Source organism: Lathamus discolor, chromosome 6, assembly GCF_037157495.1.
Source record: "Lathamus discolor isolate bLatDis1 chromosome 6, bLatDis1.hap1, whole genome shotgun sequence".
NCBI lineage: Eukaryota > Metazoa > Chordata > Aves > Psittaciformes > Psittacidae > Lathamus > Lathamus discolor.
In genome coordinates, this window is record NC_088889.1 from 28,953,008 (window position 1) to 28,974,435 (window position 21,428).

Sequence of the window (21,428 nt, forward strand, 5' to 3'; positions counted from 1 at the left end):
CCTGTTTTGTGAATCTGCAGGATACTGTTCCCATGTGAGCATGTAGTTTGGATTGCATTCTGCCATATCAAATGGGATTCCACTAACTGGGAAGTCAGGAAAGCTGAGAAAAACAGGAGGCAGCTGCGTGGGGTGTGCCACTGCTAGGCCTTGTTACTCAGCTGTATTTTGGATAAGCCTTTATAGGAGAAGCTTGGATGTTTAGTGAATGTGAACTTTAAATTATATTCTTTTTTTCAACATTTATGCAAACATAGCTGTGCATGTATGTGTAAACATATATATATACACAAATACAAAGCTTTTTATCAGAATCACCCATAATATATTAATTATAAATACTACTGATTCAGCAAAATTAAAAAAAAAATATCTGAAAAATGTATTTTCCTCTTTTTGTAGGTATCATAGGGTGAGCAAAGATTTCTTAATGTAATTTTGTAAAGGAATAAAGACTTGAGAATATGTAAAACAATGCAGGCAACTACAATTAAATTCTAGACCCTCTTGGCTTGTTCCTCCCATCAGTCAGCAAGGCCGCTCTGATAGTATGATTTGTTAAATCATGCTGGTGATTACGAGCAGCCAAGAAAGGTCACGTGAGGGGAGACTGCTGGCTGCTAGAAAGGCAAAGTAATTCCTGATACACAGTTGCACAAGAGACAAATGTGTCTTATGCTCTCTAAATAAAGTTTTGTTGTATGTCTCTGACTGAGCACCTGTCAGTATGCGACACCAGGCTCAGACAATAAAATAGACTGAGGCTTTTGCATTGGATACAGTTTACACATGAGCGTTGTGTTAATTCATGCCTTGATGAATAGGATGTTTGGACTTGGATTTCTCTGTAATCCTTCTCTCGGCTGTCACTTTCCCCTTGCAGTGTTAGAGGCAAGACATCTAAAATGAGCACTGATACAGAAACCGAACTGAGAAGACTCTTCCAAAATCCCCTGCTAGATTTTGAACGGTGGAAGCCATCAGTCCAGATGCTCCTGGAGACTCCAGAGCCAGCACTGGCTCACATTGAGGTAGCAAACCTGTTCCTAAGTTCAGAAACTGGTTTGTGTTGTCTTGGTTTGTGTTCGCCCAAGCTCTGCCAGCAGCTGCCTGCATACAGCTGCTGGACAGAAGCAGCTGGAAGGGCCTTTCCACTATGGCAGGAGCCCTGAAAGTATGGAAGTCAATACTTAGCTCTAGCTGTAGCAGAATGCCTTACTTTCTTCCCTTTAGTTAACTGGAGTTGTCAGCTGAATAGGCTGAATTAAAGTCCTAGATACCTTTAACAATGATGATAATATTGTTTAGCATTAGCCCAGATTTCCCTGGAAGGGAAATCTGTGGCCTCTGTTAAGAACTGTGTAGTAATACAGTCGTGGGATTATAATGCATGATCTCTGCATGTGCCTAGCAAGGTGCTTTTGTTACTTTGTCATCCCTGTGATCTCCAGAGTAAATGTGTCTGTGAACAGGGATGGAGTTTATCCTTGGGATAAGCATTCAAGCTGTCCTTTTTGTTGGTTGTTTAGGCCTCTCCTCTGCACAGACAACTCTTTACATAGTACAGCTTTCCTCTATTTCTGTTCACAAAATGGATGCAGCCCTGGTGCTTCTAACATTATCAGGAAGACTTTTCCTTTAACTGGGCACTGTCCAGGTACCTTCTGTTACCCCTTGTTGGCCCAGCATGCTGTTTTTACCCAACTGTGTTGTACTGCTTTGGTTGTGTGACTTGTGTGAGAATAATATGGTTGTATGATTTTTAATGGTTTTGGTATGATTTCACTAGAATAATCTTTCTCCTTTAGGCTGCTCTAGCTGAAAGCTCCCGCTTCAAAGAGAAGTTCATGACATTACAGCTGAAGAAGGATTTGCTAAACAATGTCCTTGGTGAGGAAAGAGCAAAGACTTTCCTGCAAGAAGTAGCTGAAGCTTCAAAGAAGAGAGAAATTATACATGAAAGTCTGATGCAGAGCAAGAGGACAATCCAGGTGAGCTTTAAAGCCCATATATAGTTGTCTCTTGTGACAATGATCAATCTTTTACTCAGCCAGTTACATCAATATAAATTTAATACTAACCAGCTGTGCTGAGTCCATTTTAGTAGGCTGATCAAATATTCAAATAATTTTGTGGTCTCTTAACAGTGTAGCTTGGTGTTTGTTCTGAGTATGAAATGGACATTGACGAAAGATAATGCCAAAGGATATATGTTGAATACTGTATCTTTTTTCTTCTTTCTCCATCTACAATTTGCTATCTCAACATAAGCACTTTGATGCTGGTTTCGCGCCTTTGCAGAAGAAATTATCTGCCATTAGAGCTAAATTGGATCTAGAGAGGGAACTGAAACCTGACCTCCTGGGTAAAAAGACACAACTCCAGAGACTTCAGGTACATTACAGTAATGTTTGACTGTGATATCCTCAGTTAATTGTGGTCCTGTTTGTTCATATTTTATTAGCATTAGGAATTCATATCTTGTCTCCTCTATTTCATTTGATCTATTTCATAGCATGGAGTAAATGAAATTGAAGCATTGCAGCTGAAGAATTGGCAACTTGGGCTTGCAGGAAGGAACAAGCAGCTGGAAGCTGTTGGTCCCACACCTTTCTGGGCTAGTTTGATTGCTAAAATAAATTGTATCCTGATACTTCCCACTGGGAGTGAAATTGCAAAGACAACCTGAACCAATCTAATTTCCTTCAAAAGCAGGGAGTTCCCATTGTCCTACCTCTTTCTGCATTCCTCCCCCTTCCTGCTCTTTACCTCATCACAGCTTCGACATATGCTGGGTTTACTCCACAGGCTGATTGAGCTGGCCAAGATAAGAAAAAAGATCATAATTTTCTGCTTGGTTAGTGTCTTGAACTGGTTCAGTAAAGGGTCCAACGTGCAATAGAGCCTATTCAAGGCATGCAGTGGGACTACATAGCTGGGAGAGGGGAGAGAAGAACAGGAGGGGAAGAGAGAAGGGATGTGACTCTTCCCTTTTGGCCTGGTGAGCTATGGTGATTCAGCTGTATGGTGCTACTTCACCCGTGGTGACCACAGAGGTATTATCACCATAGCTCTTAGTAGTACTTAGCTGATTATACTCTGTCTCCTCTGGTGGCTTTCCAGCAACTTACCTTCTTTGTTATCAACTGGTAATGTGGAAGGACATCCAACCATTTCTTTTGGAAACGTTTACTCCTAGGCATCAAAATAGTAAGTTTTCTTAATTACAGTGATTATTCCTGGTTTTTTTGTTTTCATATTGTCAAGTGAAACTACCTTTTATTGTACATTTTGTGAAAGTCCATACCATACCTAGCATATCACCCATATGGAATCTGTCTTTTCCTCTACAGATGATCCAAGATGACTTGGCAGAGCTTGTGGCACAAATGGAGGAGGTAGAGAAGCTTGTTCAGTCAAATACCACCCACAAGCGTGAAATGAACCAACTTTCATCTGACTCTCAGGCCCTGAAGATAGCACTGAAGGTAACATAAGGAAGAGGTTTTCATGGCCTGAGGAGTTGTCAGTTGCCACTATTTAAAAATATTTAAAAATCTGTAAGCATATGAGGTTATATCCTTTGAGTAACAGATATTTTCATTTAAGAGAAGAAGGTACTGAATTCAAGACATTGATAACTCTTCCAGGATTCTCTGAATATCTGAATTGTGATTGCCTTTGGGACAGGATACCATCCACACAGTTCTTATATCTCCGTAAATCATATCTGGAATGGGCCTGGGATTTCTGATCTAAAGACCTTACAGTTACATTATCATGGAGGTGCTTGGCTTGTTCACAGATTCCTGGAGAGTGGTTTTGTACCAAACTGTTTGGTTTTTATAGTTTCATGACCTTAAAGTTAAGAACAGTGTTGCAGTTGTGCAAATACTAGTTTTGACCTGAGGCATTTTGTAGTTTATAGACATAGCTATAAAAGGACAGTCCATTCCAAAGCGGTCTCAGAAGAACAGCTTATAAAATTACTTTAGTTGTGCAGATCACCATGGAAGTACATATGATAAAGTGTTACCCTAATATGCACTGTGAAATTCTAGTTTCAATCTCAAGAATCCTATTTATTGCTGAACTGGACTTTTGCAAAAAAAAATCTGTACAGTAACTTCTGATTCAGGAAATTTCTGATTCCAGAAGTATAAGATATATTTAATATTGACTGGAATATTAAAAACCCCAAACATAATCTTTGTTTCAGCTGAAAAGAGGGCTATTTTAGTGCTTAATGCCCCACCATGTGGCTGAATTCAGGCCTGCAGGCTCTTGTAGATGTTTTCTATGCCGCTGGTACTAAAGGACAAAGTTTTCTGTGTCTCATTAGCAGAAGGGTTTGTTTTTCTTGTTCCCTTCTTGCTCATGAGATTCTCTGTCTGTAGTTACATATTAGATCCAGTAATGAAATTGTGGGGGTTTTTGTCTGTTCAGTTACTGATAAATTTTTACTGTTTGTAGATGATGATACAACAGGGTGAAGAGTGCATTCAGAAGGACTGTGCATATAAAGACAAACTCTCTGACCTTCAGCAGTGGATCAAACTAACCACGGAGATGATTGAGCCCTACCAGGGTGCTGAAGGAGACCAGAACACTGAGGGCCAGGTGGCAGACCTTAAGGTGAGAACAACATCTTGGTGTAAGATGTTAATTATTCACCTTGCAGCATTGAGACATTAAGAGCAAGGTTTTTCTGGTGAGGGTTTCCTGGCTGGGGAGAGTAATGATGGCTTGTTCTCCTGCAATGACCGTTGTTTACTGCTGCCTTCCTGCTTTGCCGAGCTCCACATCCCTCACACTGTGTTGTGGGATGTGGAGCTAGGTAAAAACAAGAACAGTGAGAAATGGCTAAGAACTGTTGAGATGGATAAAGTGTTATCAAAGGATAGGTGGTTTTAAAGGGAGCTCTTCTGCAAGGGTGATCTCTCGGGAGAATACCTACCTTGGCCTGTATGCACTCATCAATACCTTGAACGTTATTACCCTGTTAGCTAACATACTGTATTGAACTGAGCTATTGCACAGCTGATACTGCCACACAGCAAAAAGCTATTTTGCATGCTCAATTCACTCTGACGGCTTACTTCAGCTGGCAGCTTTTTCCTTCACAAGGGACACACAAGATATTTCATGGGAAGGCTACTGAAGGGGTGCATTGACAGCTTGCACCCTTTAAGTTTTGCCATCAGCTCTTTGACCTATGTTGGCTCTTTGCAAGAATCCACACCGTATTTTTTTTCCCTGCTAGGTATGTTCTAGCTAGTGCCAACAGAACCAGCATAGTCCTGGACTGAACATGGCCTTCAGTCTCACATAGCCTCTGCTTTACCCAGGATACCTAGAAGTAACTGTAAGGGCTGTACGTTTCAGAGATGGCTAGCTGAGTTACCAGATAAGGAGTTCCAGCTGTACCTTGTGAAAGCTTATGGAAAACTGGTCATGGAGAATTCTTCCCCAGAGGAGACTGCCCATGTGCAGGCGGAGCTGGATCAGCTGGAGGAATCATGGAGACTGCTGAAGGATATGGAAACTCGGTAAGTGTTCATGTGACATTTCCTCATATCCCTTCAAGGGATATGAGGATGATATGTTGATAAGATATGTATGCTGCTGTATGACCAGGCACAGTTGATGCTTTATGCTGTGTGCTATGGAAGTGAGCAGCCATGTTAGAATGATAGGAGCAAGGTGAAATTTTATTTAATTTTTTTGTAAACTGGAAGTCATTACTCTTAAGAAAACCATTTTAAAGAATGCAGGGGGCAGAGCAGTCTATGAAGCTGCCTTTACTGCATGCTTGGTGTAGGCAGTGCCTCCTTGAGACCTGGGTAATCGTGGTACTACTGGTTTGTGTCAGAGGAAATAGGACATAGAAAGTTGACTTCTGCTGTTCTGTCTCACCTTCCTGTTCTCCTAACTGCCTGATCTGGAGATATTTCCAAGGAGGCTGTATCTGCAGTGTGATTTGTGCTTTTTTCAAACCTGCAGGAGGATAAACAGAGCTGAAATCCTCTCTTACCTGGCAAATTTATTATAATAAATACATTTATATTTATATTTATATAGTTATAGTGATAGATTATGTGATTCTATTATATAATAAATCATATTTTTATATAAAAATTAATATATTTATTGAGCTTAATTTATTTTTACCTCACTGTGCAATGCCAAGCTGCTACTGTATTAAAATCTAATACTGTTCAACATATATAATTACATTCATACATAGTGTCAGAACAGGCATAGAAATGGAATGACTAAATTGAGGAAGGCTTCATTGTACTGCCTGTTGTTACCAGATGTGAAGATACATTGTTAAGGCTGTATTTTTTTTGCTCCTTCACTCCACTGAATGAAAGAAAACAGAACACTTGGAAATATCAGAACAAGGGGACTGGTGCTGCTTTCAGACACTCCTGTCTTGATCTTACTTTGTTAAAAATACATTGGAAATAACTTTAATAGTTACAGTGCTATGAATAATAATAATAGTGCTATTTCACCTTAAGTGTCCCCCATAGACCCAGTCAAAATGTGATGTCTCATCATTATGTTTAACTGCATTGTTGTCTCCCATTTTGTGTTTTTAAGTCTTCTCAAGAAGTGGCAGTTAAGTAAACCAGTGGTTGATAATAAGAAGAAAATAGAATTTGCAGATAGCAGATGGATGTCTGGACCTGTGCTCCATCATTCAGATGTAGATCCCAACCATAAGCAGGTGAGAGCCTTACCTCCATCCCTGGAAAGATGATGGAACAACTTATTCTTGACTCCATCACTAGGCATATCAAGGATGAGGGGGTCATTAAGAACAGCCAACATGGTTTTATGAGGGGGAAGTCATGTATGACCAACCTTATAGCCTTCTATGAGGAAGTGACTAGGTGGAGGGATGATGGTAGAGCGGTAGATGTAGTTTTTCTTGATTTCAGTAAGGCATTTGATACTGTCTCCCACAGCATCCTCATAGATAAGCTAAAGAAGTGTGGGCTTGACGATCAAGTAGTGAGGTGGATCGAGAACTGGTTGAAAGGAAGAAGGCAGAGAGTTGTGGTCAATGGCGCAGAATCTAGCTGGAGGTCTGTGACTAGTGGAGTTCCTCAGGGGTCGGTGCTGGGACCGGTGCTGTTTAATATTTTCATCAATGACCTGGATGAGGGAACTGAGTGCACCCTCAGCAAGTTTGCTGATGACACAAAACTGGGAGGAGTGGCTGACACACCAGAGGACTGTGCTGCCATTCAGCGAGACCTGGACAGGCTGGAGAGTTGGGCGGGGAGAAACTTGATGAAATTTAACAAGGGCAAGTGTAGAGTCTTGCATCTGGGGAAGAACAACCCCATGTACCAGTACAGGTTGGGGGTTGACCTGCTGGAAAGTAGTGAAGGGGAAAGGGACCTGGGGGTCCTGGTGGATAGGAGGATGACCATGAGCCAGCAATGTGCTCTTGTGGCCAAGAAGGCAAATGGCATCTTAGGGTGCATTAGAAAGGGAGTGGTTAGTAGGTCAAGAGAGGTTCTCCTCCCCCTCTACTCAGCCTTGGTGAGGCCGCATCTGGAATATTGTGTCCAGTTCTGGGCCCCTCTGTTCAAGAAGGACAGGGAATTGCTTGAAGGAGTCCAGCGCAGAGCCACAAAGATGATTAAGGGAGTGGAACATCTCCCTTATGAGGAGAGACTGAGGGAGCTGGGTCTCTTTAGCTTGGAGAAGAGGAGACTGAGGGGTGACCTCATCAATGTTTACAAATATGTAAAGGGTAGGTGTCAGGATGATGGAGCTAGGCTTTTTTCAGTGATATCCAGTGATAGGACAAGGGGCAATGGGTGTAAACTGGAGCATAGGAAGTTCCACGTTAACATCAGGAAGAACTTCTTTACTGTAAGAGTGACAGAGCACTGGAACAGGTTGCCCAGGGGGGTTGTGGAGTCTCCTACACTGGAGATATTCAAGGCCCGCCTGGACAAGTTCCTGTGTGATGTACTGTAGGTTACCCTGCTCTTGCAGGGGGGTTGGACTAGATGATCTTTTGAGGTCCCTTCCAACCCTTGGGATTCTGTGATTCTGTGATTCTGTGAGAGGGGACTCTATATCTGACTTCATATCAGCCTCACAAGAACAATTTTATTGGCTTCATGTGATACTATGGGTTACAGTGTTGGAGGTTAAGATCTTGCAATCAGGCCTTCAGAGGAAACATCTGACAAAACAGTAAGGCCTTCTTTGTTCCTGTTTTTCTGTAACCTAGGAGAGGATAGAAGAAGGGCAACATACAAGCAGCCACCTGAAGCTTCTACACGAATTTGAAGAGTGGTTACAAGCAGAAAAAAAGAAACTGACCAAAATTCTTGATGTGGCTTCATCTTCCACAGAGGAAATTAAAACACGCAAGAGCAAACTGGAGGTTAGTTTTCAGGGAGTTAAGATGGAGACAGTTCTTTCAGAATTAAAACAAAACCAAAAACCACACATCCCACCAATAAACCAACAAAGAAAACCCAACAAACTCCCCTTCCCCTTCCAAAACAAAGGACAAAAAACAAGGAGGACAAAAAAAACCCTACCACCACCAAAAAAAACTCCGAACCAGACAAAAGACCAAATTAAAATTCAAACACTACACTCTTTGGTTTAGGATACTTTAGAGTAGATGAAGCTCAGGAATTTAGGACAAGTATTTCACCCCTTCCAGTAAGAAAGATCTGTTAGAGCTGGAGTGGTAGGAAGGGAGCAGCCTGACATCTAGCTGTTGGACTGGACATTTCCAGCATGATATGGCAAAAGATGTTCATTAAAACAATCTGATCAAAATCGATGTCTGGTATTTGGCCTCACATGTTCTCTTTTTGTTGAATGTAGCCAGGTGCAATGATAATGGATGCTGTAAGAAATTAAACACACACAAATCCACTTCCTGCAGGGGAGTGGAGCTTTTGATATCATTTCAGGCCAAAAAATTAATAACAAAAATAAATGCACTATTCCAGAGTACCCAGTTGTTTAATGTAGTACCACTGGTCTTTTGAACACCAGATTTTAAAAATGGGGCCTTCTTGAATTCTGAGTTTCTGCTGATCTTGTCTTTGCCTGCAGGAGCTGCAGTCTCGTGTGCCTGATGGTCAGCATCTCTTTGAGGAGCTTCTTCATAGTCAGCCTGTCACTGAATATTCTGAAGATCTGGAGGACCTCCGTTACCAGTGGATGCTCTACAAATCTATACTGAAAGAGTCCATGAGTACACTGGTAGGCTACAGCACTCAGTTCACAGTTGCTGATCTTTGCCATTGCCCTTTCAGGTTGCTTCATGCTGCTAATCGTAATTTAAGAGTATGTGTGTCTGTGTCTGCATAATTAAAACCCCTTTTAGTAAATGCCATCAAAGACAGAACAAATATAGCCATAGCATTCTCCACCAAATTATAATTTTTATTTAATGGTTCCTGCAGTAAGAATATATTCACTATTCATTATATTTGTCTCCTGCTGGAAGACAGAGTGATCAGAATAGCCACTAACTAAACTGACTCAAAAAGTAACTATGCACAGAAGGACCTAGTCCTTTTTGAAACTGTCTTTATCGGCCAAGGATTGACATGAAATAAAGAATAGATAATTTAATGCAAGAACCAAATGATTAAAAGAAGTTACTGAGTTGTATACAAGATATGCTAAGTGTGGCAGAATTCATCCCCATATATAAGATATTCCAGGGCATGCTAAAGATAATTTCCTTGTTCCTAGTGTAAACATACATAATTAAGTACTTGCATATATGTTAAACTTCAAGATACCATAATCTTGAGGATTCGACTTTACAGGTATGCATTTGTTACACTTTCAGTATGCAAGTGCTTTGGAAGGTATCAGAACTCAAGCACCTAAAATTCAACATACCTGAAAATTTTCTGCTTTGGGAAACCTTGTCTTCAAATCCAAAGCTTATTTAGAATACAAATCCTTGAAAGTGTATGGGAAGATAAGCATGACTTCTGTTAATAAGGAGCATGTTGAAGAACTGTTTGCAATTGATTGTAATACATTTTGCTTTGTTGACCAAAACCTTGTGTAAGCATAAATATAGTCAATAGGTGTCAGTAAAGGCAAAGCTATTGCTGATAGAACTGCTCATGTGATTCAAGTGGCCAAAAACCTGAAAACATCAGCTGTTTGCTTAATGTGTGTTAAAAAGCTCGTTAAAAAAAAAAAAAAAGGCAAAAAAAAACTCTCCTGCTGGTTCACCCTATCCAGATGACCATGAATTTTAAAGAAACATCCCGTGTGAGGTGAATACTCATTTATAGGCTCCACTGGGATCTTAAGTTCATGCTGCTTTTGTTTTTCTCTTTCTCTTTTTTTTTAAACAGAGTCCTGGAACTTCTGAAGAACCAGACAGATTGAGAAAGGTATGACAGTTTCCTATCATTAAGCTAAAATGTTTCATCAGGCATCTTGCAGATAATTAGTTTAACTTAAACTTTTCTAAAGTTTCTTGAGATTAATTTGCTTGCTAAGTGCCTCTGTTAAAGAAGGAATTTATTTTCTCCATATTTTAAATGGGAACCTATTACACTGTTTTAACTCTTGAGCTATGCTTACTGTAGCTCTAGAAGTTAAATATCTCTTACGAGAGTAGAGGAACTCAGTTTTTATACAACTATATGCTATATGAACTTAATTTTTCAGAAGAGACTAAAGAACAGCTCAAGTGTGCTTCTAAAGGATTTAAGGGTCAAGTGCCTAAAATAATTTTGAAAATGGGACTTCTGATTCTTCAGACACTTCTGAAAAAATGTATTGGATCATTCAGCTCACCTTCTAATGCAGAAAACCAGAAAAAGTCAAAAGATTTGTCTAATGTTATTAGACTAAATACTTGTAAGCAGCAGAATTCCTCCTGTGAAGGATTTTCTTTTGGAAGTGATGACATAAGAAACAGATGCAGTACAGGAGATGATAAAGAGAAGCTTAAAGAAAACAAAATGCTGCCAGTTTCTTATTAAATCCAAGTAGCTTTTCTGATTCCATTTTTATAATGTCAGCAAGTTTACTGTTGACCTGAGCAGTGTTGAACTGAGTCTTTTCTCTCTGTCACAATTTTTTTTTATAGATACTGTTAGCTTCTACTCTGTACTGTCATCTCACTTTCCATTTGTTTTCAGGAGGAATAGAATAAGGCATTATTTACCCAGCACAAAGTAGATTGGGTGAATAATGTGTTGCAGGAATATAATCACTTAATCATCTTAAGCTAAATCAAACCCTTGATTTCTCCTGTTGCAACATCCCTTTAGAAGAGACCAATATTTAAAGGATGCAGTACAGTGTACTTGTAGTATGGCCAGAAATCAGACTTCCCTTATCTCAATGAGATATTCCTCTGGTATTCAAATGTGGAATAGCATCTCCAGTATTTTTCCCCATGAAAATACTGACCAATTTCAGGTAGTTTTCACATTCACTGAATTGTTTTGGCAGCAGTTCAGCCTTCCTGAAAACACCCAGAGACTTTATATTCTTGCTTGTCTGGCTCAGCATTAATTGTTCAGTACCACTAGTGGTCATCCAGTAAGGTCACCAGAATTTTTCAGGCTGGAAAAACAATATGACATTTAGTAATTGGTGTTGAGGCAGCCAAACATTTAGTAGTGCTGCTTTTCCCTAGAAGAAGGATAGTCCAGAAGACTGACCAAGGAATTCTCTGCTTTCATATGATTTGGTTGGGTCAGGTTGTTTGTAGGGAAAATAATAGAGAAGCTTAAGGCAGAAGCATATCTCCACTGCACATTTAGATACCATTTTTTAATTCATCTGTCCTACTGCCTTGGGGCATGTGGTATTTATTCCTTCTTAACTTCTCTGAAAGAGACTAAAGTCTTCCATTAATATTTAAGGATACTGGAATAACATAATGGCAAGCAGCAAACCTCTTGACAATTAGGCCTATAGCATGAGCCCAAAAAATAAAAAAAAAAAGCATTCTGCGAGTTTTTAATAGCTACTGAACATAAACAAAGAGAAACAGCTTGGGGTGGGAATGAACTGAAATGCCTTGCAAGCATGATGGAAACAGCTCCTATTGCACCAGCAAGTGATTTTCAGTTTCCCTTCAGCCAGCACACATTACAGTAACTTACACCTTGCTCACTTCAGGGTGATTTTGCTTGAAGCATTCATTCTGTATTTAAGTGTCCTGACAAAGAGAATCCAAGTGCTATAAGCAGAGGTGTCTTTTTTTTCGTTCAGGCTAAGGGATGTGAGTGTGTATTTCCTTAAGATCGTAGATCGCCACTTAAGAGAACCAGAAGATAATTTTCACTGTTCAGGCTGAGAGAAGAGGAAAAGCAAATCAGCTGCAGAATTTGTGGCTTTGCAGTTCATTTTAAGTTTATATTTAACACATGAAGTGCAGCCAGAAATGAAAGAAAGATTAGGCAAAATATTTTTTGTATGTTTTGAATCTCCTTTCAAAACCATGGTGAAGGAAACCAACTACCCTGAGAGAACGGCTGATATCAGGAGTTAATATCTGCAGAAAGTACACATGGTTGGAGGCTGCATCACTGTAGTTGCAACATGCAGTCAGTTCATATGCAATGGGATCTCTTACTTTGTCAGCTCCCTTATGCTTTTGGGTCACACAAATTTAGCAGAGGCTGCAGAATCACACGTAATTTTGGACTGATCTCAGCTTTCTGCAGCATGAGGTACCCAGTGACTCTTCTTGTTTCCTGTTAGAGCTGTGAACATTTTGCAGCAGCAGCAGCAGATCAACATGGAGAAGGGGAAGACCGAGCTGTGGCCAGTCTCAGTCAATTGCCTTCCAGTTTTATTCCATTTCTAGCCTGCATGGCTAAATGTTGGGCAGAGCAGAGGAGAGCCTGCTCTGTGTATAGTAATGTGCTTTTTTTCTGATCGTTCATCCTTTGCTGAGAACATGCCCCTAGCCACTGGTGCTCTTAGGAGCAGTACAGGCTAATTGTGGTGTGAGCAACTTCTTGTTGGTTAACAAAAAACAGTTGCAGGAAATTGCACTGGCTGCAGTGAATTTTTAGCAGGTGCCAGTGACAGGGCAGTGTAGATGGATATTTATTCAGGGCACCTAGTACACCCAAGAACATAATCAACAAAATAATAACTATGATAAATGTTACTTTCAAAGGTTGGCTCCCAGCTACCTGAAAATATTCCATGAGCATTCTTAGTATAAATAGGAAGTCAAAGGCTCATTATTTACAGGTCTAGGTAGCACTGTTTGATTTATTTTCTTGAGTGCTCAGAGTAATTACTCTTCCTTGCTAAACAAATGATTCTGGCTTTATTATTTGTACAAACAAAATAATTAGGATTCATTACATCAATGGTCAGCTAATTGTTTCATTTGAGATTCTGCTAAGAGTAATCTCCTATAACACACAGACAGAAGGAACGTGTAATTTAATCTTACTTAGAGACACCATTGATCTGGAGTCTATCAAATTAATGCAGTCATTCAGGAAACTGTGCAAAGCAAGAGCTGCCACAGCCTGCCAGGAAGAAAACAATAATGTGTTCTGCTCTGCCTAAGTGCAGATATGACAGCAGTTCTTCACGGCAGAAATTCACATTACAGAAATGCACAGCATCGTGTGTACATGCCTGTGTTAGTGGTGCCTCTCCATTAAAAGTATGTGGCCCATTTGTTTTCCTGAAGTCCTGCTGGGTGTTAGCCACTTGCAATCTTCTCAGTAAAATGAAAAAGACTAATTAAAAAGTATCTTTTCCTCAGTTTTCAGTATCTCATTTGTAGATAGATTATTTCTCCATACGCTTTTCATCATTGTGCCTATAAGCCTGTGCTTGCCTGCTTTAGGAGTTATGCCATGGCCTGAACACAGAAAGAAGGGCATCTTGCCATTAAGTATGAGCAAATAGACTTACTTGCCCTCAGCAGAAAGGAAACTTGGGAAAAAAAAAATAAAAAACTGAAGTAGCCTGACTGCCTCTTCTTAACTCTCACTGGTCATGTGCCAGACAGTATTTTGCCCTTCTTTCTCCAGCTGGCCCATGAGCTTCCTTTCATGTTGCTGCACCTGTGAGACTGCCTGCTGCCTGTCTGCTCTTATTTCTGTAGGTTTCACGTTACTTACCAATCCACATTACAGATTTCCCAGGTAGAAAACAGGGACTCTTTGTCTTTTATCTGGTTCTGCCACTTCTGCACCTTGGCAATGCTCTTCCTCTGCGGCAGTGCTGGTGCAAGATGAAGACGACCTCTTGCTTCCCAGGATGCCTGGTTATTACTTTCTGTTAATGTGGTATTAGCTAGGTAATGTGGTTGATAGTCCCTGCTTTGTTTGTTGAAAAGATGTGTCCTTCAGTAGCCTATGATGCTGTGAAGTATTTGTAGATTTTCACCAAGGAGATTCCTTAGAATTATTTTCTCAGCAGATACAATCTTACCTCCTAACTGAAAGGTAATGAGAGGTATTTGCTGACCAATAGCAGAACAAAACCAATTTCCAGTAAAAATGTTTTTAACACTACTATAAAAAGCATGGTAGGAAAAACTCTTGTAGTCAATACCCCAGATTGTATATGCATTAGTCTTTTAAAAATGTGATGGCTTACTTTTATTTAAACAAAATGCAAATAATACATTCTGTATAGTGAGTACAGAAAGTTTAACCTTGGCTTGAGAGGAACTGCTGGTAAAGCAGCTGGAAACATACATTGCTGACGTGATGAACCAGCTTTTGATATCAGTAACTTCTTCTACAGGTTCCAGAACATGTTGTCTTTATTTCAATTTTTATTCCTTCTATGCCAAATTTAATTAGTTCATTTCAAATTGCAAGGCTGAGTGGAAGCTGGAAACTGGGAGAGGTTGTTTTACTTCCCTGCCTTCCTGAATAAATGTAGAATACTGATGTCTTCTGCTAAATTTCAGATATGCTGAAATGTCATCCAGCTACTAACTGCTGTTAACTCTCCTTCTAAAAGTAGTACAGCATTGCCTTTAATACAAAATATATTTATTGGGATAAATTGTGTTGCTTATCAGTGTATTAAATCTGGTGGAGTACTCTTATGTTTTTAACAGAACCAAGTTAATTTCAATGAGCCCCTCACAGCTGCTCACTCACTCCATCTGCCCTTGCAGTGAGATGGGGGAGAACTGGAAGGGTAAAAGTGAGAAAATCTGTGGCTTGAGATAAAAGCAGTTTAATAAGTAAAAGAAGAAAAGGGAAAAGCAAAACCAAGAAAAACAAGTTATACAAAAACCCCCAGTATCTCACCACCAGCAAAATGATGGCCAACGAGTTCCCAAGCAGTGGACTCCCTGGTAAAACTCTCCTCTACCTAGTTTTTTGTTGCTGAGCGTGTTGTCATATGGTAGGAAATATTCCTCTGGTCAGTTGGGGTCAGCTGTCGTGGCTGTGTCCATTCCTAGCTTCCTGTTCACCCTCAGCCTACTCACTGGCAGCAGTGTGAGAATCAGAAAATGTCTTGATGCTGTATGTACACTGCTCAGCAAGAACGCAGGGGTGTGTTACGAACACTGTTTTAATCACAGATCCAGAGCAAAGCCCCATACAGATCCAGAGCATAGCCCTATACAAGCTGCCCTGAAGAAAGCTAGCTCTATTCTGGCCAAAACTAGTACAACTGGTTTAAAAACATCTTACCCTGTTCTAAGCCTTTTGCAGATACAAGAAACTAAGTGTAACTCACTGCCTGCTGTTGGATATGAAAACATGTTTCAAAATTGCTTTACTGGAAGTTTGACCTTCCATATTCTTATAATGTGGAACTAAGATATTTTTAGCAACCCATCCTACCTACCACTTTACTAGTCTTCCACAGTGCTTCCTAACTTTTAGCACACGTCAAACACTTTCCAGATTAAAAGAAAGTAGTTTCCACTGATAAGTTCTGAAGATCAGACCGAACCAGGACTTCTTCTTCTTGCTTAGGCCTGGAGAATTGTAGAAATCGGTGCTACTTGAACAGATCAGACTCTGTAGCTCTTGTCCTGTGGCATGCTTCTCCTAAAAGCTTGTCATGTTGTATATGCACACAGGAGCTAACCTTTACAAATCTGTTTGTGTCACAATAGCATATGGCACAGTACTTAGTTCTAAGCAACTCTGCAGCAGAGATGCTGAAATATCAGCCATATGTGACTGCTGAAACCTCAGGTACAAACTGCTGGTGTTTTCCAGTTTTCTGTTTCTTTTAGATGAAGCCTTCATCAAAGATTCTAGCTTATCATCCAGCCATGTTGAGATACTCCAGAATCTCCCCTAAGGGAGAAAACAAGGCCTGTAATTTGCTAGTACGCTTATTTACATACATACACTTATGATCTTCACAATTGGAAATAACATCAAGGTTGCAAAGTCAAGCAATCTGAAGATAGAAAATATCGGAGCTAAAATTGCTTGTGTGAGCTCAGTTAACCTCCCTTCGGCGCAGTCATTTTGGTACTTCTTTATGAAGTGGAGAATGATAAGCACAGGACTCAAAGGCATACCAGCCATCCTTATTCATTCCTCACTGCTGGTTGCCTAACCTGGGCAATGTTTGCATTTACAAAAGTACAGTTCTGAACCCAGTGGCTTGCTGGTCGTTTTACAGAGGCCACATAACCTCTGATGGACAGTATCCAACTCTTAGTTCCTGCTATGGTGTATGGGAATGAGCCACGGCTTTGCCCAAGAGCATGTTGGATGTGTTCTGTGGTGACAGTAGTATCTAACTCTCCCAGATTATTTCCCTCTCGAAAAGACCAGCTGTGATTTGCAATAAGATGCTTATCCTAGAGAGGGATGCTGATGGCTCTAAGTTGAGAACTGATGAGGGGCCCACTTCCAAGCTATTTCAAATCCAGTTTGCTTTGGTTTGACAGAGCAGCCTATGCTCCCCCTGGAACTGATCACTTTTTTGTTGTCAATAACCTGTAAGTGGCAACTGAATTAGCACCCAGTGGGATCTCAAGTGGCAGAAACCCAGGGCCTCTCAAAGGCAAAATATCACTGATAAAGCAACTGCGTTAGTGAAAAAAGGGATGGTGCTTGGTGATGGCATGCTAATATTCAGAATGAAAGGGACATGGTAAGCTGCTGTTGCAGCCTTCCTGGCAGCTCTGCTCATTTTCAGAGGAATAATGAAGTGACAGAATTCATATACCTATGTAGGTGATCCTTCCAAAGACCTATGTATTCTTATGAAGATGTACTTCCTCTGTCCGTACGGCTGTAGTTGAAGCCCATTGTGTTGTGACCTTCTTACTATGGAGATAGGCTTGGATTCATCATGTCTAAGCATTTAACTTGGGGGTTTACAAAATCATGAATGGTGCAGAGAATGTAGATAGGGGTTGACTCTGCATCTCTTCCACAAGAAAGAGCTAGGAGCCAGGTTCAAAGCTAACATGAGGGATTTGTTCATGCCAGTTGCTTGGCCTATGGAACACCTTGCTAAAGGATATTGAGGACTTTGTATAGCTTTTATAAGTTCATGGGGAAACTGGACAAGTATCTGGAAAAAAGATTCACTAACTGATAACTAGATGGGCAATCTACATAAGGCTGAGGAAACTGCCTGAGCTGGAGGAGCATCTGTGCTGATTGCTGTAGAAAATAGATACTTGGGCTGTGTACAGCACTGGCATGAAGCAGCATGGCTGTTGGTGTCTTTGTATAGTGTCTGTAGGACACTAGGGCATTGGTACATTTATCCATGGATAGAGTAGGAGTTTTCAGGCAGCAGTGCATTTCCCAGGGCAGTCTCTCATGAAATGTTCTAAGAAGAATAAATCCAAACTAAATCTTTTTTCTCTACTGGATCACTGATTCAGTGGTGCAGGTATGATTTTTATCAGGCATGCTGGTGACATACAAGCAGCAGCAAATACCCACTAATGAGCACAGTTTAAGATGCTATATTTCTCTGCTCCCTCAAATAGCTAGATTAACAGTGTGTTTTCATATATCCTGGAATGTGGTAAATAGCAAACCAGGAACACACTGATTTTTAGTAAAACACTTCAGCAACTTACACAGGAATATTATGTAGCAAGTTCTAAAGTGCTTTTCTGCTGTTTCCCATCAAAGTGATTTTTCATGGTGCATTTGGTAAGGAGTTATTAACTGCAAACAGATTTAAGTGCTGAGGACTCCCTAGATCTAAACCGATGCTTGTCATTCAAATGCCCCAACATGAATCAAGTACAAATGTGAATGTTCACAGCCAGTGCAGTTCATTTGGTAACAAGTATGTATTTAGCATTACACAAAACACAACCGTCTACCCCTTGATAGTCCTTGCTCGTCCTGGTATTTTGATGGAGAAAGGGGGAGGACATTTATCTTTGATGGTGAACTTTAAAAGTATGTTTTCTTTGTAAATGTCAACCTATTCTTTTTCCATGTGTTTCTAAAATGTCTCTGACACTTTGGCTCAATACCCAGGTATTCCAGCTGTTTTTCTAAGATGATGGAAATTAAAGTTCTGTTGACTTCACTGGAGCTTTGCCAGTTTTCCTCAGAGGAAGATTTGATTTCAGAATATTTTGTGGAGCCTAGATCTGACACATGCACTGTAAGCACTATGGGTGCTGGGTAGTTGCTGTACTGATGCCATTAGCCAGTGATTGGGAAAGAGGAATTCCGCTGTGTAGCACTGTGAGTTGTGGTTCCCACCTGTGATCTCATATGGAAATGAAATGTTCAAACTGTCTTTTGCAAAGGTGGAATTGTTTCAGAATGTCCTTTTCTAACCCAGAATGATATGCTGAAGGGTTGGGAGTATTGTCCTGACTCCAAGTAGATTCTAGAGCCCTGATGACTCTGAGCCCAGCAAAGCAGAGATTTGAGCCTTGGCCTCCTGAATTCCATGTTGGTACCATAGTCTCAAGTCACCACAGCCTTAAAGCATCTCTCTCTCACAGCACAGACCTGAAAAAGCACCTTGATTTAGTCTTAGTAAAATTGAAGTGCTGGGGGTTTTCCACACTTGGAGAAAAAAATATTTCTTGCTTCTTCCAGCTGTATCATCTCTCCTGTTATCACGGCATCTCCTTCACAATTTTCTGTCCTTTAACTATAACACCTCTATCACTACCACCAAAAAAAGCCCAAAAAACAATATCACCAATTGTTCCAGCAAGCACAAAACTACAGAACTAATGTAGGTTTTATGTGCACAAGAACCTGGGCATATAAATAATGAAGCCATTTGTAAAGGTATCTGCTGAACTCCATGAGTAAGTAGTTCCGAATCCTGCTGCAGACACTGAAGTTAATGGTAAATCTCCCATGGATTTCAGTGTGTGGAGGCTGGGGCCCTCATATATTAAGGGCTTATTATTGCAAATTTGCTGAAAGCACCAAACTCTCACAGCTCCTGTGTGCCTCGTCTTTAGTCCTGCAGAGACATTGTAATACCATGTTTGTCATAGCAGTCATTCCCATGGCAACAAATGGAGTCAGAAATACAAGATTCTAACCTTGCTGCTTGATCAAACACAACAGAGAGGCTGGGCAGCAAAGACAAAAGTTCATCAAATACAAATGCCTATAAACCCAGCAAGCAGATGCAAGAGATGCAGCAGATAAAGGCAAAATATTTCTCCTTCTCTGAAGTTCTGCCCCTGTCTCTCCACAGATTTTTCTAATGCAAGGATCTGCTGTGATTAGCCTCAGTATCTTACCCTGCAGAAAGCTCCAAAGAGAGCAAACGATCAGTTGTTAATAAAGCCATTTCACATTAGTTTCTCCTGGAAGATGAGCTTTGAAAAGTAATGCTATTTTACAGCTCTGTTCAATAGATCTAAAAACAAGACACTTAATAACATTTCCATCCTATCCTATTTCTGAAATTTGCATTAATAACCTTTGCTTTATTGATCAGGGCAGAGCCAGTGACTCGCTCTGAATCAAATGCTGGATCGGTAAAAGAATTGGTGTAGGAATAACATGGGTGGCTAATTGGCAGTGTGGTCATCACAGGAAGCCAGCGACAAACTGGTGTGACAGCATGACGCCTGGTCCCTCGGCCATGGCAGGAACATAGTTGAGGCACAAGTGGAAAAGCTATTGTTTCCCACCAGTTTGGAGGCAGAAGGCAATAAATGGGAAGATGGGTCTTGCAGCTGGTCTGCAATGAAAGCATAGTTTCAGATTGCAGTAGCTTTCAAATCCAATGCTGAAGTGTTGACAGCTGTAAAGCAAAAGCTCTAGGTGCTGCTAGGAAGACCGGCAGACCTTCTTACAGCTGTGTCAGTGAGAGGCAGCTTCTTAATTCTCAATTTGAGTCTGTGAGAACATTTTTTGAGATTTTCAGCCAGGAAGTTCAATGAACTATTGAACAGTCAGAGGATCCTGCCCTTTAACAACATCAGTGTTAAATCTTATTATGCCTTAGTGGTAGAAGAAAGAACATGGTTTGAATTGTCCCAAGGCAGAGGTAATTCTGATCTTTCACCAACAGAACTACACCTGTTAATACATACAAACTTGTCCATGGCTTCAGGAACCTGGAAGGGTTTTTTTTCCTTATAGATGGGACACTATAATAAATGTGACATACGGCTGCATATTATGAATGCAATGAAGAATTAAGAATGAGAAACAGTCAATGAAAACAGAAGCTGCCTGTCCATTGGTTTGTATTGCTTGCAACAAGGAGTGGCTGTTTCATGATATCACAGAGACAAGCCCAGAAAGCTATGATCAGGAGTTGTGGCTGCTGCCTTTATGCATAACAGTTGTAGCACTGACTATAAACACAGAAGCCCTGCAGGTTTTGTTCAGCCCATAGGCTGCTGAAATCTATGGGAGATGAAGGATGTTAGGTCTGGACTCCAGGGCTAAAGAAGGGAAGGTCCCATTAATACAGCTGTTTACACCTGGTGCTTTGGTGAATGTTTGATAATAGGTTACAGTAGGAGCAGATGACTCCTGTGGTGCAGCCAGGTTGTTGAAGATTTGATTTTGTGGGTAAATGCTAGTTGTACCCAGGAAGTTGCCCAATGGTGCTCAGAGTCCCACTTACACCCTGACGAGCAGTCATTGCCCACTAACTACTGACAGTTCCAGTGCCCAGGGACCCGAGTTGCTTGCTGACCTTGCTGAGTGATCAAGTTACAACTCAGATACTGCAGACCAGAAATGACAGAGCAAGTAGCTGTTGTGCTACTGCCTCTACATCTGCTTTGCACAATGATTAAATCTCAGCAGCCTTTAGATATAATGGAAGCAAACCAACTACAACGGAAGAAAGATTTCACAGCACAACTGTCTCATGATCTGTAACTGCAGCTGTTTATTTGCCTTCATAATAAATTCTGAGACTGAGAAATTTAGAAAGCAGTGGAAGAAAGAGATCTTTAAAAAGTAGGAAAGGGTGTAATTACCTTCATTCTGTTCCTT

General features: G+C 40.6%; 1 protein-coding gene across 8 annotated transcripts in view; it reads left to right on the plus strand.

The window, feature by feature from the left end:
• The window catches only part of SYNE3 (spectrin repeat containing nuclear envelope family member 3), a 72,527-nt gene that overhangs the window by 38,574 nt on the left and 12,525 nt on the right, over positions 1–21,428 (plus strand). For 3 of the 8 annotated variants that reach the window (XM_065685489.1, XM_065685487.1, XM_065685493.1), the window contains exons 8-17: positions 884–1,031; positions 1,809–1,991; positions 2,272–2,394; positions 3,354–3,488; positions 4,474–4,635; positions 5,386–5,549; positions 6,610–6,736; positions 8,264–8,419; positions 9,109–9,258; positions 10,380–10,418. In XM_065685489.1, coding sequence (XP_065541561.1) covers positions 884–1,031; positions 1,809–1,991; positions 2,272–2,394; positions 3,354–3,488; positions 4,474–4,635; positions 5,386–5,549; positions 6,610–6,736; positions 8,264–8,419; positions 9,109–9,258; positions 10,380–10,418 — 1,387 coding nt within the window. Of the gene's footprint in view, positions 1–883; positions 1,032–1,808; positions 1,992–2,271; positions 2,395–3,353; positions 3,489–4,473; positions 4,636–5,385; positions 5,550–6,609; positions 6,737–8,263; positions 8,420–9,108; positions 9,259–10,379; positions 10,419–10,698; positions 10,774–12,750; positions 13,734–14,156; positions 14,570–18,467; positions 18,942–20,558; positions 20,632–21,428 lie in introns of those variants that run through there. The other 5 variants (XM_065685492.1, XM_065685494.1, XM_065685490.1 and 2 more) reach the window with 5 other exon arrangements.